This window comes from Xiphophorus hellerii, chromosome 1 (assembly GCF_003331165.1).
Source record: "Xiphophorus hellerii strain 12219 chromosome 1, Xiphophorus_hellerii-4.1, whole genome shotgun sequence".
Lineage (NCBI taxonomy): Eukaryota > Metazoa > Chordata > Actinopteri > Cyprinodontiformes > Poeciliidae > Xiphophorus > Xiphophorus hellerii.
Window position 1 is genome coordinate 6605756 of NC_045672.1, and position 18751 is coordinate 6624506.

The 18751-nt window shown below is 40.1% G+C and overlaps 2 protein-coding genes across 9 annotated transcripts in view; one reads left to right on the forward strand and one right to left on the reverse strand.

Annotated features, from left to right (window-relative positions):
- The window catches only part of LOC116721371 (tumor necrosis factor receptor superfamily member 14-like), a 1133408-nt gene that overhangs the window by 730878 nt on the left and 383779 nt on the right, over positions 1-18751 (forward strand). The gene's annotated exons all lie outside the window — the stretch shown is intronic.
- plch2a (phospholipase C, eta 2a) overlaps positions 1-18751 on the reverse strand; it is a 156933-nt gene that overhangs the window by 42482 nt on the left and 95700 nt on the right. For all 8 annotated transcript variants that reach the window (XM_032564301.1, XM_032564309.1, XM_032564317.1 and 5 more), the window contains one exon: positions 3217-3363. In XM_032564301.1, the coding sequence (XP_032420192.1) occupies positions 3217-3363 (147 nt within the window). The remainder of the gene's footprint in view (positions 1-3216; positions 3364-18751) is intronic.

Sequence of the window (18751 nt, forward strand, 5' to 3'; positions counted from 1 at the left end):
TGGTAGTACGGTTCGTTACAGCTATTTACAGTGCATCAAATAAGTCCCAAAGTGATTGAACATTATTTTATTGCCATTAAATATCAGGACAGTGTTACTGAAATATTACAACAAAATTGACAGAGATGTTCTGCTATAAAATTATTTTATTCACTTACAAAAATCAAACCAAATCTCTGGTAAGCTGGCGACTTTATGAAATTCTTGAAGATATTGAATACTGATACCGATAGATACTGAATCTCGATCTTACTTGCGAGGTCGTTCATACTGCTAACTAAATGCCATCTCAGCCAGACTTCTATGCGAACATTTTATGACCCTAAGGCGACCCACATGCACAGAAGAACGTTGACGCCACACAGCTGTGCACCATTTACAGAAGTAATAATGTGAGGAGCCGGTCATGGACCGATTTTAAAGTATATTCAGCAATGGGAAAAGACAGTATCTGTACAAAATCATAAGATGAAGGAAGCCCAGATAACCGCAGTGGCCTGCAGTGGAGCACTGACTGCAGCTTCTGTACAGAAACCTGTTTGGATGTAGAGTCGGAGCCGGACTGGTGGGATTGGAATGGGAAGCGCTTCACAATTATAATGTTCAGCAATTGTTTTCCTCCTGATCTACCGTGTCTGGCTTCTTCTGGTGCAGAATTCTGACAAGTTTCACATCAATGACATGAATGTCAAAATCAGACATGGCCATTCTGACTGCTGATGCTTTGAAAACTAATGGACACTTATCAAATTTAGTTCCACATATGGAAGTGGCACAGATCAGATTTTTCTTCTGGAGAAAAGATTAGAATTGGGCCGTTCAGACTGCCGTGAAAAAGCCGGGTCGAGGTCGCATTAGCCTGCTGTCTGAACGTAGCCTTACTCACTCAGTCTCGTTAACCTAGCAACAACCTGTTGAGTAACTTCCACAGCAGCAGTTTCAGGTTTTGTCAGCGGCTTCGAAATAAAAATGGCCTGTCAATGAATAATTATATTTATTGATATGAAACTCTTACACTGTGCTGCATCACCCAGCCCTATTTACCAGCACAGCGATTTTCTCCACGCTATTCTTTTGCCGAGTTATCTTTCTGGCATCTATAGTGGAAGCCCAGAAAGAAAAACCTTTCAGAGTGGTGATCACAAGCGCTTTGTTTTAAAGTCCTTAATGAGGTCATGGTGTTAACACTTTGCATTTTTCAAATCCTCTCTGGGCTCTAATAATTGGTAAATATCCAGATTTTCTCAACCATAAAACAGCAAGGCTGACTTTTTAGCCTTGTTCATTCATTATCCTCTGATGCAGCGAGAACGTCTGCTCACAGACACATTTAGAGGACATCAAGAGTCTTAATGAGTTCGAACCAGCCCCCCCTCCCCCATCATTTACTACCTCAATTTAAAACAAGTCTGCAGTTCCACCGGTGCCCCAGTGAAGTGTGTGGGTTATTTTTATGTTAGGGCTGGTGTGTAAAACACTATTTGGACAGATTAAAGCTGATGAATAATTAAACTGCCTTAAGAAGCTTATTATTCCCAGGACTACAGAGGAGGGGGAACCATAGGAAACTGATCCCTTGAGCCCCCGTGGGATTAAAAATACTTTTGAAATTTTTGTGTATTCCTATGTCACTGGTTGGGTTCTGTGTTTTCACATTGCCTCCTCTCTAGTACAAGAAATGTTTTGTTTTGGTGGTCTAAAAAAAAATCTAAGCTTGCATTTCCAAATAAATGATCTCCATGAATAGGAGTTTGTACATTTCAACGCTGTCTTTGGTGATTTCCATTTTACTTTTCTTTTCCAATTTGGTTTTCACATATGAGGTTGAATATGGTTTTTTAGTCATAAGTCCCTTATATAGTCATAATATAATACTCTCTGGATTTTGTCTGATATGAAATTAGTATTTCATTAAGCACTGATTCCTGCTCATCCAGATGTCTAATAATTTCAAGATTGAGATAGTCCCATCTGTAGAATGTGTAGAAATCCTGTTGCATCTACAGTAGATAACTTGTTCTGATAATCTCTTATTTGACCTTTATCCATTATTGAGAAACGTGCTGTTCTATCTCTAAATTATATTACATTGCTTTTGTAATTTTCTTTGGCTAACTTGGCCCCAGATTCACAGTAGTTTTTGTTTGGTATTTTTTCACCATTCTTATAAATACAATGCATTAATTTTATTTCTTAATATTTTGAGCTTTCACTATGTTCCAGTTTTTGTTCCTGCTTTGTCTCAGCCTCTTCTGATAATTTTAGGTGGTTTGTTCTCTTATCATTTTAACCCTCACAACTGTTTTTCGTGTCCCAGACTATTTCTGGACTAACCTCTCCATTAAGGGATTCTTTTAGAAATACTGTATATTTATGTCAGATTTGATTAGTTTTGTAAACTGAAAGTTATTCAGTCATATTTAATCTCCACTGTGTATTTGTGAGGTCCTCATCTAATTTTAAATTTAATAATAGGGGGCATGATCATAGAGGTCAGTGTTGCCCATCACACAGTTACAAACCCCATGGTAATCTTTTTTAAAAGCAAAAAATTATCTATTTTAGAGTATAATGTATGTGTATGGCTTGTGGGGGCATGGCTTGTTGGATATAAACTCCTCCAGATGTCTGTAATGCCATATTCCAACATGAGAACTTTAATTTTCTTTTGTAAATACGTTTGGGGAGTTTGTTTTGAAGCCATGGATTGAGTCTCGTATTCCAATCCCCTCCACAGATAAGTATACCAGTTGACTAAATCAAATAGTTTTTTTTATAACATGTCACAAAGTCGCTGCCTGGTGGAGCCGAGTAGATTTGGATAGCTTTCCTTTAATTATTACATATAAACTGCATTTTGTTTCTGTAAGGTGAGAAATACTTTCACATTGTACGACAAATAAACATAAAGAGGATGGGAATCTCCATCTCATGGTGTGTGTGTGTCAAACTTTATATTAATCTGCTGTTCCAAACACTCAACAGTTAACAATAACTGATGACAGTATCTGCTGTCATCAGAAAAGGTTCAAGTTCACGTCATCAGGGCCTCAATGTAGACATTTGTGACGGGACGGCATATAGCAGCACAGGGAGAAACTACACTCAGGCTGGTTGCATGGCAACAGAAGTTACCTGAAGTTTCCCATGCATATGAACTCTGTGGCAAGGCCCTGACCCTACAGGAGCAACCCATTTTACAGCTACATCACTCACTCTTGGCCTTCTCGTTCTTGCGTGACGGCCGCCAGCGGATGCAGGACTTGTGCTCGTCCAGGTAAAAGAACCGCACCAGTCCCTTGGAGCCGCCACGGAGCTTCACCATCTGGGTCCCGATCTGCATCGAGCTCATGCATTTCTCCACTGCAAGAGAGAACACGGATGGAATGAAAACATGGTTGGAAACTCAAAGGGAAACTGTTGGAGTGTGTGGTACAGTTATTCATGCATTGTTTGTGTACGTTTTTTCTTTTGTACTAAATCCTCTCACTAGGATGAACACACAACAATGTAGTGCTTGTACACACTCAAGAGTCGTCCTGCAATAAGGAAGCAAATGATAGTAAATTGAGAGACATTTCTTCATGACTAAGCTCTGCTCCACAAGGCAGTGCAGACACCAGGACAAACTAAACAATGTGTGCAGATGTGAGGTTGATTCTGCAACCCAAACATCCAGAGCTGGTCATTTCCTAGCTCTGGATATACAATAAAATTGTACTGTTGAAAACACAGATTGTCTGTCAGGAACTCTGCAGGAAGCATCGTGCATGAGCTGCAGCGGGGCTCCAACGGCTCCAGGCTGCAGTTACACACACTGTGACCAAATTATCAATTATCAAGTGTCTGTCACATCTGATCAGACACTTCCCCCTGCAACATGTATGAAAGTAGGCCACCTCAGCAGCACACAGGGCTGACAGGCAGCTGACACACAGAACATTCAACTAAACAGTCATTACTAGGGAGAAGGTGTGGGGAGAAGCATTGTGTATTTTCCATGCACATTATGCTATGAAATGGCACAATCAAATAACTGTTACCTTCAGTTGTTATAAAAATTCTGCATCAAATGTAACTTAAAAGAAATTTGACTTTCCAATTTTGCACCCTGAAATTGGGCCTCTGTCGCTTTAAGAGGCTGCTTTTCTTTCCGACATGTTTCTTCAACATGTCATTACAACAATGTTTCTTCATTAAGCCTTAAAAAATGTTCTTAGGAGCTTAACAAAGAGAAGTAGTTCATATGAAATGCTCAGCTGTTTGCTAACTTCTGCTGCGCTAATCTGGATGCTAACTTCTGCTGCGCTAGTCTGGAGGAGCGGAGTGGCGGAGGATGAGGGGAGGGCTGCTCTGTGAGGCAGAAACTCGGCTGAGACTGCAGCTCCAACAAAGAATTTAGGCCCCCCTGAATGGTTGCCATGAGAAATTCAAGAATTTCTCAAACATGCATGAAAGAACAACTAACAAGTAGACTAAACAAACCCCACTTAGACTAATTTCTTCCGTAGATGGCTTTTATATTTTCAGAAGAATTCTTACAATGTCAGGATGATATTTCCTTATATTCTCATAAAAACTATCTTCATTGTCCCCAAAATTTGGGAGGGTGGCAGGACTTTGTCCCGTGATCAGTGAGTTGCCGGTTTGAAATCCCAATTTGTCCCTCTCTGTCATTGTGTCTTTGGGCAAGACACTTCACCTGCCTTGCCTCCTGGTGGTGGTTAGAGGACCTGGTGGCACTGATGCAGGGCAGCCTCTCCTGCCAGACATCCCCAGGACAGCGGTGGCTACTATCCTGTAGCTCACCACCATCAGCGTGTGATTGAGAGAAGGACTGAATGTAGAGTAAAGCACTTTGAGGTCCTCTGGACCTGATAAATGGTAAATACAGGCCATTTATCATTTAAAAGTCATCATGAATACTTGTTTTTAACATTTCAGCAGTAAAGATAAAAAAATGTCAAACTACAGACATTCTGTCTCATTTCTCCTGAATGCATATTACATGAAAAGTTCACTGCATGGCTCTGACTGAGCATTGATTTGGCCTTACTGCACATACACCCCAACCCCCTCCCTCAGGGTATGGTTAATGTAGTCCAGTCCTGTTCTCTTGACCTCTGCTAGTGGATTCCTGCACAGGAGTTTGTTAACACAAACTCCACATCAACAAACAGAGCTGGCTCATTTAAACGGGCAGGACGTTGCTCCCTGTAGAATCCCACTCACATCAACTGGTGTGTTAGCCTTCCTCCCACCTGCAGATCTGCTGCAGACTGCAAACACCAACATCAACAAACAGAAACGGCATGCTGTAAGCTGAGGATTTCAGTACTGCACATTTTATTCCATTGCCTTCTAAGAAACAATTAACGAGTTTTATGTGTCTCTTAGAGGTTTTAGTAATTAGTAAAATAACAAAAAAACATACAAAAAAGTTTGCTTTTATCTGAAGCAAATGTAATATAAATGTGTTTAAAGGTTCTTCACATGGTGTTTACATGAACAGCCATGACGTTTGTGCAAGTCGTGGTCCTGCTGACACTAGTTTCTGAAAGGTTTTGAGTATTTATCAGAACTGGGATTGTTGAGAGAGTTATTTTAACTCTGAACAGTTAAAACAACTGTAAACACAGCAATATGCGTTTAAGACGTGCTTGTTGTTTTAAACACGTGTACACGTTTATGTACACGTAAGCACGTGTACATAAACGTAACTGATATTACTTTAGCATTACTATCGTTTCCATGAGTTTTAGGATCTCACCCAAAAAGAAAAAGTATATGCTTAGTTATGGACATTCAGGCCAGCTAGAGTCCACACGACAGACAAAACAAACCATCAATATGTATGGTCCGAAGATTTCAAAAGGTAATATATAAGGTATATTAAATTTTACTTTGACCAAATTTATCAAAACTACATATTTTAACATTTAAAGTTTCTGATGTGCTATATCAGAAGCTATTTTTTTTCCTTTTTTACACAATAGCCTTTTCAGGTGACTGCGTGTTTGTGAGTGAGGCTGTGGGAGTATGAGGTGCCATTCACAACAATGACTGGGTGGGTTTGGCGATTATTTCTGGTATAAACATTACAGTCAGAGGGGAAAAGTGAAATGAGAATTTACAATTCAGAAAGTTAGTCTGACTGCAGGGGTTGGTGGTGTGTTTTCAGTCACAAAGTGAGGCAGTAAAAGCTGTGTTGTTGTTTTTTTTAACATCTCCCTGACCTTTATGGAGGGGAGTTGTGGTGGGGGCAGCTGCTCCACTTGCTCCATTGTTCAGATGGACGGCTGCTGTTACATTGTGCAAAATCAAAGCCCGACGCTGCAGGCATCACTGTGTGTGTGTGTAGATAAAAACACCGCTACACACGCACACACTTCACTGTACACTGCTCATGAATGTGTCTGGTCATTCATTAAACAACAATATTATAGCATTAATATGCTGTCATTTGGTATGGCATAGACACTTCACAATGTTATTCTGGAAGGTCTAGCCTGATTAACTTGTGCTGAAGTTATTTTTAGACACTAATGCATTCAGCTCTGATTAAAAATAGCTCTTCTGCTTTACACTGTCCCACTCAACCCGAGCATTCAGTCTGAACACGCCATCAATGTTTAGTCATTTGCTTCCAGTGTGAGAAAAGCCAACAGAGCATCGAATCTATAAGCAACTAAACCTTAATGATTTTACAGCTTGTGCTCATGCCAGATAAATGGGACACGGCTGTGAGAGAGCTGGTATTGATTTCAAAGAAAGAGTGATTATCTGTGCATGCCTGCTGAATGCATCCATAGTGTAACAGAGCCAAGGATTTGCATTTGTTCAGCCTGAGAGGAGGCAGCAATCCATGAAATAAGCTGCTGAGAGGGTTTAGCTGCAGCGAGCCCATCCGGACCCCGCGGGTCGTCGGGTCAGAGTTCCATCCCCCGGCCTGACAAGGATAAAAACAGTCTCATCCGTCTCGCAGCAGGGGCGGGATCTTCACCTGTAGGCGTCACCAACTCACACCAGCACCAGAGCACAACTTTGTCGAATGCTAAGGTCAAACTCCTCCATATTGAGTTTGGAGAGAAATGAAGAGAAAGTGTCTGTTTTTAAGAGACTATATTGTTGCAAACATTTTCATGTTTCTATCTATAACTTGATTTATGTGTTTTTCAGTAGGACTGGATCAGATCAATATCAACAGAAAATACGTCCGATAGAATGGTCAATAATTTCACTAAATTCCGATACAGAACTGCAAAGTATTCTGGGAGATGTAGCAAGAGGAAAGGATATAGCCACTCAACCTCTCATGTCCAGATAGCTAATCAAGTTTGGTGGCATCAACTCACTCACTGACTCATTGGTTACTTAGCAACAACCTGTTGAGTAACTTGCACAGCAGCAGTTTCAGGTTTCACAAGCGCCTCATAACGGCTTCAAAATAAAAAACAACTCCATGATTTGATTAGAACAGCTTCATCATGAATTCCTATTGAACAAGGTGAACTTGTTTCTCTAATTTCTCTGTGTGCTGCATTTTGTTAGCACCACATTGTCAATCTCTCTAGGCTCTCTGCGGCCAGAGAGGAACGCCCTCTGTCTGCAGGCTTTATAAATCCAGTCACCACATGAGCATAACCATAAGATATATTTAAGATATTATTTTAAATATATTAAATCCTGAAAAACTGGTGACGTAACTTTTCCTGTTTTATCCAGTTTCCTCTCTGGCTGTTCTACTCATGTTCGCCTTTCAGATCATTTAAATAGGTTAGATAGTGATACAGTCAGCCTGAAGATGCTGGTTTAAACACTGCAGCAGCAGCAGCAGCACGCATCCAACACCTGGTACAGGTGCAGAAGCAAAAAGTGCATGGGAATTACAGAAAAGATAAATAAATAAAAATAAACTCGGCACAGGAGGGAATCTGGGCTTGTTGCCATGGTTCCAACTTCAGATTTACAAAGTGATTGGATGTGGATGGCAAAATGAACAAAAACCAGGTCCAATCCAATGTTGGACCGGCTGAAAAAATAAGGCTATCGTCAGCTCAACAAATCTCAGGCACAGATTTATTCATTAAAAAAAGCATATTAACGCCAGATGAGGACATAAGTAGCATTAGAGGTAGACTAAATCTGAAAGTTTGACCAGAACACTATAACACCATTTGAGTGATGAGTCCAATGAAAAAGAACATGTATCATGTGGAACGTTTCATGGTGAAAATCAATTTGATTCACATTTTCACATACTTTCACGTGCATCATACTTTTCCGCATGTTCAACCATGTGGAAATACGTGACGCACATGTGAAACATGTGAAAATGTATGATGTATCTGGAAATATGTAACCAATGTAAAAATATGGGGCCCACATGTTTTAGACCATGAAATATTTCAAATCCACATGTACACATGCTTTTTCATGCGACTCTCATGATTCACATGTGAAAATATGTGTGCACCATGTGTACATTTTTCACCCGGTGCATGGTTTTTGCATGTGATTTTTGTATGGGAAATGCATGGAATTTCTTTGACACACTGAACATTAGCTTCACACGGAAAAAAGTCTGATCATATTTGTGCACGCGAGAAATACGTGATCGTGTTTTACACGTGATCACAAGTTGAATAGAGCATAGAAAACATGGACAAAATGCCTCATCACATGTTGAAAATAGGAGCCACATGTGAACCCATGTGAAATTGATGGAATGTTTCTGTAATTCCATCAGAATCAAGGAAGAATTCTGATGAAATTGATTGAGGGTCATTGCTAAATACATATTTCAATAATAACAGTATTATTAATGGAAGCCCCAGAAGCAGAAGACGGTGAAATAGTTCAGGATGGCTGTGTCCACTGACGATGAAGAAATGTAGAGAAAAATACCTTTTGTCAAAGATTTGTTTGTTTCCAGGTTAGCTTTGATGTTACAGTGGAATATATATTTGACGTGCAACATTAGTGTTTAACAAGCAAATATGACATGGATGCTGTGTTTGGAAATGGGAGTTTGTTTAAATGACTGTAAATGTTCCACCGCTCTGTAACCTACTTGGTAAAGAGGTCAAGTGAAGCGCAGACGGCAGGTGGTGGCTCAGAAACACAGCAGAGGTCAGAGGTCAGAGAAACAACTGAACGTCTCTTCATGGCTGACCTACTGCCACTGGGAAAATGTGTGCCAAGGAGGTGGAATTAGCTCCTCACCTCTTCTGTCAGAAAACCAGGTTAAGCTGGAGGAGAAGCAGGCGAGGGGGTTGTTGGCTCAGACCTTATGTCCCAAACAAATACAAAAGCAAACAGGTGATTCTGTGGGATCCATGGCAATTTTGGGGGCAAACACAAGGTGGTGAAGATATTTTACATCTTTAGGACACAAAAAGGATGTCACTGTGCTGAACAGGTAGTGTAATTAGTAACCAGGCTCCCGTTGTCAGGAGGCTCCATGTGAAGATGCCAGTCATGAGTCTGTGGTTAAGATTAGCACAGAAGTGCTGCGAAGTGAGTGTAACATCATGTGGTACCTTGTGACTTCAACACCTTCCCTTTACGGCTGCAGTGGAATATTTACAAACCGTGGAAGTGTGAAATATAATCTTTATAAAGCAAAGCAGAGCAAGTGTGCTGTATTCCAATGTGTTAACTCACTATACCAGATGCTGCAGTTTAATACTTATGCATACTTTAGTTGCAGCGTAGTGACACTTTTCTGATGCTAGATGAGAAAGTGTGGAAGGCTACATGAAAAAGGATTGTGGATAAATGGAGGTGAACAATGACACCTTCCACAAGCGGGGAAAATGTCACATTGCTGCTAAATTTCAGGTTTCATTTCTGTGCTGGCCATGACCCATCAGAGAGTCAGCTGGTATTATCAGTTCTTTTTTCAGTGGAGTTTTTTGTCTAGAAAGAACAAAAACTTTACGTGCAAAAAGAATCTGTCATTCAAAATCACTTTAGAAGTTTTTTAGAAGTTTCTCACGTTCTGTGAAATAATAAAGCCCAACTTGGTGAGTGAGATCTTAAACCTCAGCGATGACTGCAAAAAAAAGGACTGCAGAGCAAAATGGGAGTAAATTAAAAACATAACAACATTTAATAATAGTATTTAATAACTATAAAACACTATTTCTGGACAAATTCCATTTGTCACAAAGTCACCTCCGACAGCTAAATAAAGAATAAACAAACAGGTCAAAATCAAATCCAATTTCTTCCAACTCTTTACAATTAACTTAAGTGATGGAATTATTGATTAGTTGTCCAGTTTTGTATAAACTGAGGCCATAAGGTGATGAACATCTATGTCTTTCTGTCAAACCTCATCACGTCTCCCTTGCTCAGCACTCTCACCTGACCCGATGCAGTAGACTGGAGATATGAAAAAAATGAACCTTGTAAAGACTAATTTCTAGAAATATATTCAGTTAAAACTATCCAACTCTCTGACTCAGCTTACCCATGTAGCCGAGACGCCATTTGGAAAAAGCCACAATGCTGGTTCCAATCCAGAAGAACTCCTCCAACACGCGACCAACAGAGGCCTGTTCCTGCTTCTCACAAGCAGTCCCATCTTTCTGCTTCTCCTTCTCCAGGGAAAACGCCCCTCTAGCAGGGGGTCCGGGCTTGTCTCCGGTAGCTGCTGCTGCAGAACGCATCAGGGCTGAAGGTACCGATCCAAATCGACTGCAGCTGCTTCTCTTTGCTGTGCTCATTGCACTACAAGAAAGGGTTAAAATACTGCAGCCAAAACTGGCAGCAAGGGAATCAATTTCTATCCAAAGAAAAAGTAGCAATCAGTATCAATTAAATCAGTAAAAAATCTTTAGGTAATCCTCTTTCATCTAACAAAAAAACAACAAAGTACCAGTAACTGGTTTTTTCCCGGGGTTTAAAGGAGACCTTAGTAAGAAAACAAAGAAAAATCCTTTTTGACTCAAAACGACATCAAAAGTTGGTTGATCAACTTCCTCCTGCTGATCTCAATTTCCTTCCATGTCAAAAACAAAAAGGATTTAGCCGGTCATATTTACGGCCACCACTGGTCCATATAACACACACAGTTTGGTGTGAGACACCAGCCGTTCTGAAAAAATGCTGGCTGCTCATGAGAGAGACAATTCTGCATTAACAACACTAGAGCACAAAGCACAAAGGTAACTGTGCAACATGTGTTGGACAGGCAGAGATCCTAAATCCCTCTGATGCAGTAATCCTGGTCTGGGAGATTTACTAAATGTGTTGAGTGAAACGCATTAACCCACAGAAAATGAGACAGCAGGCACAGGCGGACGTGACAGGCCCCTGATTAGATGGAGCTGCTTTTCTAGTTAAAGGCCAATTAAAAAGTTGCTTACTGAAGTTCCACCTGACGGCTTGGCGATGAGGAACAGCTGGAGTCTGATGTAATGTTGAAAGGTACAGCTTTTTATAATACACTTAGTGTAAATGTATGAATAGAGGGGAATGGAATACCACTGGAGTATGGAGGACCAAAAATGACAGGATGAAAGAGGCAGTATTGTGTGTTTTCCAGGCACATAGTGCCATTTTGTAGCATAATTAATAAACTACGTTACCTTCAGTTGTTATAAAAATGCTGTATGCATATCAAGAATGACTTAAAAGAAAATTTACTTTGTAATTTAATAGCTTAAAGTTGGGCCTTTGTCTCTTTAAAAACTCCTTCTATTCTTTCAGGAAGTCATCACAACATGGCTCCTCTATTAACCCTTTAACAATGTTTTTAACAGCGTTGCACTGAGAAGTAGCTCCTATATTGAGCTACACCAGGTGTTTGCTAATTGCTGCTGGCAAGTCTGTAGGAACTGAGTGGGAGAGTTGTGGGGGAGGGCTGCTCTGTGAGACAGAAGCTCGGAAGAAACTTGGAAACTGCAGCTCAGAGGAGGAGCTGCGCCTCCACGGAGGAGTCCACCCAGGCGTTTTGGACTGCTGAATGGTTGCTATGGAGATTATAAAGGATTTGTCAAACATGCATGAAAGAATCAACGCAACACTCCAGGTATGTTTTGGATATGAGGACATAACATTATAACATGATGCAAAGATCAAAAAAGTACATTTTACACTACACTGTCGCTTTCAGGATAGTAGCAGAAATGATTATATGGCCCAAATAAATCAATGCACTTCAAATGTAATTAATTTTAAAAAGAACTTTTCCTAATATTTAGAATTTAATTCACCTTCATATTTATTTTTTCAGGTTAGTGCCAACAAATTATATATTTAAGCACAAATGAATCTGTTTTTTTATGTTTCTCTATTTCCATGTGTTCTTTTTACATTTTTCCGCACACATTCAATCAGCAGCCCGTCGTGTTTTTGAGTTAAAAAATGTTTAAAGTCGACAGGAAATTTGAAAATATCACTTGATAATTATGTGTTATTGTTAATTATGTGAGATTGGAAGATTAATACCTGAACACCAACTATAAAGCCTTAAAAATTGCTAACATTTTAAAAAGACTTAAAAAAAAAGATAAGCAATGCTTAGTCTGGTGGGGGCACAAGTAAAGCCTGGTGGCCCGCCAGGCTTATAATACACTGAGGAAAAGCCTGCCAGACAGCTACCATTCCCACAGTCATCAGACAAAACTTTAAAAAAACATGTGAGGTAAGGTCTTGACAGTACAGTGAGTTTCTACTTTTAAATTAAATCTGATTCCAAGTGAAACAGGTGAAAAAGGGCTACATTGGTTACCCGTTTTCTCTCATTGAACACGTTTTTTCCCTGTCAACCTTCATTTACTTAAAAGTGGAAAAGGTTATTTCCTTATGATTACAATTACACTAATCAACTTACATTATTTACATGACACTACTTGCAGTTCTAAATGATAAAAATGGTAAAGACACTGATTTATTGTAACAATATGATTGCCTATTTGGGAGAGCTAATCACTTTGTTACCAGGATGAACTTCTTGCTGATGGAGAACAAAACCAGGGTTACTAGTTTGAACAGTTAATACAACGATACCCTCCAACAGCTCAACAGAACACGATTAATTTGTCAAACCAACATCTAACACAAACTTTGTTCCAAGAAACCTTTCTGAAGTTTGCCTTTATTTCGGCAGGGTTTCCAAGTGAAAACTGAGATGCTCTCAGTTCTATTTTTAGCCCGATGATTTTCCCTCACCTGTCTGCAGACATCTCACAGTCCTATGTGAGCTCCACATAAAACAATCCTTTCATCCGTCACAGTGGGCTCACTCCATCTCCGAGGCTGCTTTATGATCGGTGAAAACTGAAAAATCCATCAGTCTTTCACTTTTCTGAGAAATATTTTCTCTCTCTCTCGAACACACACACACACAATAATGCCGCTATTCCTGGACTCAAGGTTCAGACGCCTGATCGTGAGATGCAGCAGTCCGAGCACGAGGAAAGCGTCACACACTGTCAGACCTCTGCTCCTTTCCGCTTGACGAATAAATACTGAATATGGAGGAGCTTCAGCCGACAGTTCCCAGACCACCAGAAAGCTCATTAAACGTCCAATCAATCTGTTAAATGACTCCGAATCTGCACATTTTTACAATCCAACACAGATGACATGCATGTATATGTCGGCATAAAACTCAAGCAGCAGAGGACTTCCTTATCAGTCAAACTGATTTGTGACATTGTGTAGCTTCACGTATCAGCTAGACAATTTATCTGTGCCAATTTCCTTAATTTTGGAAGATCGGTGATCAACCGACATGTGAAGTCAATCTTATCAAATAATCAGCCACAACATTTCATTAGCAACTAGCATAACATAAGCAACATTTCAGAAAAACAGTGATATCAGCCAAAATGGGATCGGCAGGTTCAAGCTTTTAAAATATTGGTAATCTGTGATCAACCAGAAAACTGCAATCAGTGCAGCTCTATTTGAAAGTACTAGTATAAAAATGGTAGAAAAAGAACAGAAAAAACGCCTAATTAAAAGCGGAAGACATATCCCTTTGTTGTAATATAGTTTACAGGTATTTTCACTTATAGCAGCTTTGTGAATCTTATTTTAAATAATAATAAATTAGAAACAGAATAATAAAAAAAAATTAAAATAGAAAAATAAAAATAGGGCTGCACAGTGGCGCAGTTGGTAGCACTGTTATCTATATAATGTACAGTGTGTGTTGTCACCAACTGTGTGTGTAACGTTATTCGTGTGCTGAGGTGCGATCAGAAACGGCAGCGAACAGATTCAAGGTGAGGCAGGCAGTTCTCTTGCCTCATGGCAGGGGGCGCTCATGATCCCAGACATTGTGACTCCACAACTGTAGAGTAAGAGACAGTAACAGCGAGCTAGTGATACAATAACTAAGGGAAGCTACACGCAACGAGTCTACGTGTAGCTTGGCTGATACAGAGAGAGAGAAAAGGTGGTTTTGAGTTGTACTTCGATGGGTTTCTCTTTGCTGTGCAGCAGAGCACTAAATTAATAATATCTATATTTCCAAGTTTCATTGAGTTAACGGAATTATTCTACCTTTGCAGCGCGGCTGTGGATGGCATGTGAAAGTATAGTATTTTTGCCCTTCATTGTTGTCCGCATGCGCGAAATTTCCGTATGTAAACAATAACATGCAGGGGGTCTTATGATTTCAATTAAGTCAGTGCCTCACCAGCCATGAACCTCACCGCACGTCACTGCTTGAAACGTCACATCAGCACACACACACACACACACACACACTGAGCATACCACCGCTGAGGCTTAGCGCTTTCCCCAGTGCAAACAATCTGCTTACCTACAGCAGTAATCTGGAGTTCCTCTGACTGACGGGCCTCCAATTTGCTTCACTTATCACCATCTCTGCATTCACTATCTAAAAACACTCATTAGCTTCCAAAAGTTTGCCAAAACAGTCTTCATGAGGCTGAATGATATTATCAACAGGACCTCTGAACCGAGTTTGGCTTTTTTTTTTTTTTTTGCTGGCGGAAGTCGGGGTTGGTAATGGCGGACTCACCGAAGCCTCTGGGCCGCCGCCTCCTCCTTTTGCCGCTCCTCTCAGCAGCGTGCCTCAGACCGCATGTTTCAAACAGCAAGCTGGCTCTGCCGTGAACCCGCTTACACACTCTGGACCAGGTCACGTACATGTGGATCTTGGAGGAGCCCTCCTTCAGGGGCCAGAGATTAGTTGGCTCATGGAAGCTCGTCAGTTCGGGCGTACCCGTCTGATTTTTATCAAATAAATAAAACATTAAAACAGATGAAGGTTCTACTGTGTGCTACTAGGTTTATTTAGAAAGTTCGGGTTTCATCCATGTTCGCCATGTAAATGTTAACCAAACACCTGACGCGTGTCAAATCCCACGCAGGTGCACATACTTGTGTTGCTTTCATGAAAACTCTGGAAAATGTAGTTTCTTTGCCAGTTCCCGAACACTTCAAGTGTGCTTTATAATGGTATTTTAATGCTTTAAAAATATATTTCTAATAACATATCCTTGCGCAGACTGCTTTAATGGAGAACTTTGTACATTTAATAATTTATTTGCTCTTTCTCTTGCTCAAATAAAGGTGGCAGTTTTAACCATCTGTTATTTGCCCCCATTAAGAAGTGTGAAATACACTGGTTTTAGATCAAATGTCTGAGATAAATTATTTAGTACAACATAGCTATAATTAATCTTTCTCAGACTGAATAAATGTTTTTGTTCATTTTTGTTTGTTATGAACTACACTGATGTCTCTGGGTCAAAATGCCAATTTATTCTGGTCTCTGCACATGATCATTTTGTCCATTCATGTCACACATGAAGGTAAACTATGGAAAATCCCTCTATTTTTATTTGTGGAGATAATCCAGTCTCTCTGGAGAGCCTTTGCATTCGAAATAAAATAAATGAATGAATAGTTTTATCAATAAATTATTAATATTCCATGAAATAAATAAACACTGCTTTGTGTCAAATGGACCTTTGGAAAAACCTGATGCCCCCCTCGCCTGTGGTGGAGCTGCACCAAGAACCACTCAAGAAACCAATACAAAAAAAATCTCTGAAGAAGACACTTAACAAGGAAGTTTCATGAAATGTGAACAAAATTGGAGTGGTGTCAGACTTTAGTGGTTATAGGATTTCTCCACAAAACATTTATCCCACTAGCACAAGCACATTTGTTTTGGTTATATTTAACCAGAATGCCTGGTTCCAAGAATGCATTTCTTAGAATGGTGTTTGGTCTGCTTGCATTCACACATGCATTTGAATTTCACTATATTTCACTTCCACCGAACAGAGAGCTAGACTTTTAGGCGGACCACAATTCAGCATCTGAGATTAATTATGCATCACTCCAAACAAACCGGACTTTCAAGGCAAACAAACTAGAGTTCGGTAGAAGCTGACTAAATTGGGCTGGTGTGAATAAACCTAAAGATAGAGAGGTTTGGGGAAAAAACTGCTCATTTACCCAGTGTAAATCACTAAATCAGGAGTGCTTTGGGGGTTTTTTGTGTTCGTGTTTGGGTCTGGCAAATACAAAATAAATATGTAGACTTTGCCTTCTGGTCTAACATTAGTGTTCTGAAGCACCTAGAGACATTGGAGCAAATCCTACTTGAGATATGAGAAAGGATGGTCAAGGCTGGTACCAAGATCTAAACATAAAACACGAATCATGTAGATTCCCCACATTGCTGTCCTAATAGTGACCAGTTAAGGCTATTAGCTGACAGATTTCCACCTTTCCTTAATTCAGCATTTTGTGAGACTCCAAGAAGTTTCCCTGGACCCCAAAATATGGCTCAGTTTATTGCATTTTACAACCTCCTTTCTCAGAGCATAAACAAGTTCGTAGCTTGGTACAACAGGACTCAATATATGTCCAAAACGTAGAAGTAGGTCAGTGGAAAGTGGGCCAAAGCCCAGGTGGCCAATTTCAGTGGAACAAGTGTCTCTTTTTAAGGTGTTACCTGTTAGTGTGATAGTTAGAGCAGTCTGTGGAGTTGCTGTGCTGCCCATTAAGGTGGACTCTCTAGGGACTTTGGAGTGTGATTACAGCTGATGGCAGGCAGTGGGAACATTTCATTAGGAATTCAGACATCTCTGCAATTTGTTATGCAGGTGGTACTGTATCCCTAAACAGGGACCAACCTGCACGCTGCAGCTTTGGATGCAGACAGGGCTCAGGATGGGGAGCTAAAGGATCACAACAAGGTCCTTCACAGTTGTTGCATAACTCAGCTTTAAAAGAGCCAATCAAGCTTCCTGTAAGCTATATTGGAATATTTGATGCAGATTTGGATTTTAGATCCATTCATTGGCAAACTCAAACCTTCCATTGTTGTATTTTATGTTTTACACAGCAGCTATATACACAGTACAGAACACAGCTTGAAACAGCATGGTGTTTGCATGTGAAGCAACTGCTGAATGTTAACAGCAGGTGTGGACAGCTGTACTTAAGGTTGTCTTCGTGCATGTGAATGAGCTCGGGCAGATATTAATACCAGAAACAAGATGTGGCGTCAGCGTTATTTAGTGGCACCCCGGATGAAGATAGCTTAAAAAAAACTCCTTTATTGCAGTAACATAACCTAGAACAGAGAGCCTTGGAGATGGATGTTACCTCTTCCCTCCTTCTCCTCGCTGCCCCTGGTAGCCAAATGAATAGTGACTATGAAAGGTTTGTGTCTGAGTCAGGGTATATTTATTACTCCAATTTAATAGTCGTCTGTATCTAATTAAATGTTTTTAAATCAACTTTTTTCAAAAACAGGACAAATATTTCAATAAAGTTTTTAGCATCTCAAAAACTCAAATAATCTCTGAACTGTGACCCCAAATCCCAGAGGAGTAGAAAATGATGCTTTAAAAAGTTGGAATAAAGCCTCCAGGTATGCTTTATTTTCATGAGATAACAGAAAAGTCCAAAAGTGGATTGAATTTTATTTAACTGCTGACTTTTTTCTCTTTTAACTAAAAGCCTCAATCCACTTGGAGCCTGTTTGGAAGAACTTCTACTGCTTTTTCATGGTTGAGATGTGTTTAGTTCAGCACACAGGGGTGCTATATTTTCTTGTTATCTGTAAAAATTATTTTTATTTCTTCAAAGCCCAATTGGAGTTTTTAACCGGCAAATCAAATGAGCAAGATGAGACTAATTTCGTCAGACGAAGACAAAAGTATGATTTGTTTCACGATGTAGCCTCGGGGATCAGACAAACTGCGAATAAAAGAATATAAATTCAACACAGGTTATTTTCAGTCATGTTATTTTCACACCTCTTTTAATGGCCCATTTTGTACTTGCATTTGGTCTGATTTTAGGCTCCTGCAGGCTTGATAACTAATTAAATCTCTGCCAAGCAGTTGGACGTAAAAACAGCTGGAAGAGGAAATAATGGGATATAATAAGGAGGCGCATGATTTAAACCTTGATTTGTGGACAGTGGCTGTGAGGAATGACTCCTGGAAGCGCTGTGCTATATGGAACGAGAGCGGAGCTCTGCGAGAACCTCATGCCTCCGTGCTAAGATTCAGGGTGAAAGCCGCACTGAGAGATGCACCAACAGTCAGATGAGATTTACCTCCAAAACTGCTTATTACATCCCACAGCCAAGAAGGAAAGATGGAGGGAGAATATTTGCTTTCTGTGGGTTTGTTTTCAGCATAAATGTGTATGTTTGTTGGCGTGTAGGGGTGTGTGCGCGTATGCAGGCGTGTGTGTGTGTGTGTGTGTGAGAGGGAGAGAGAGAAAGAGAGAG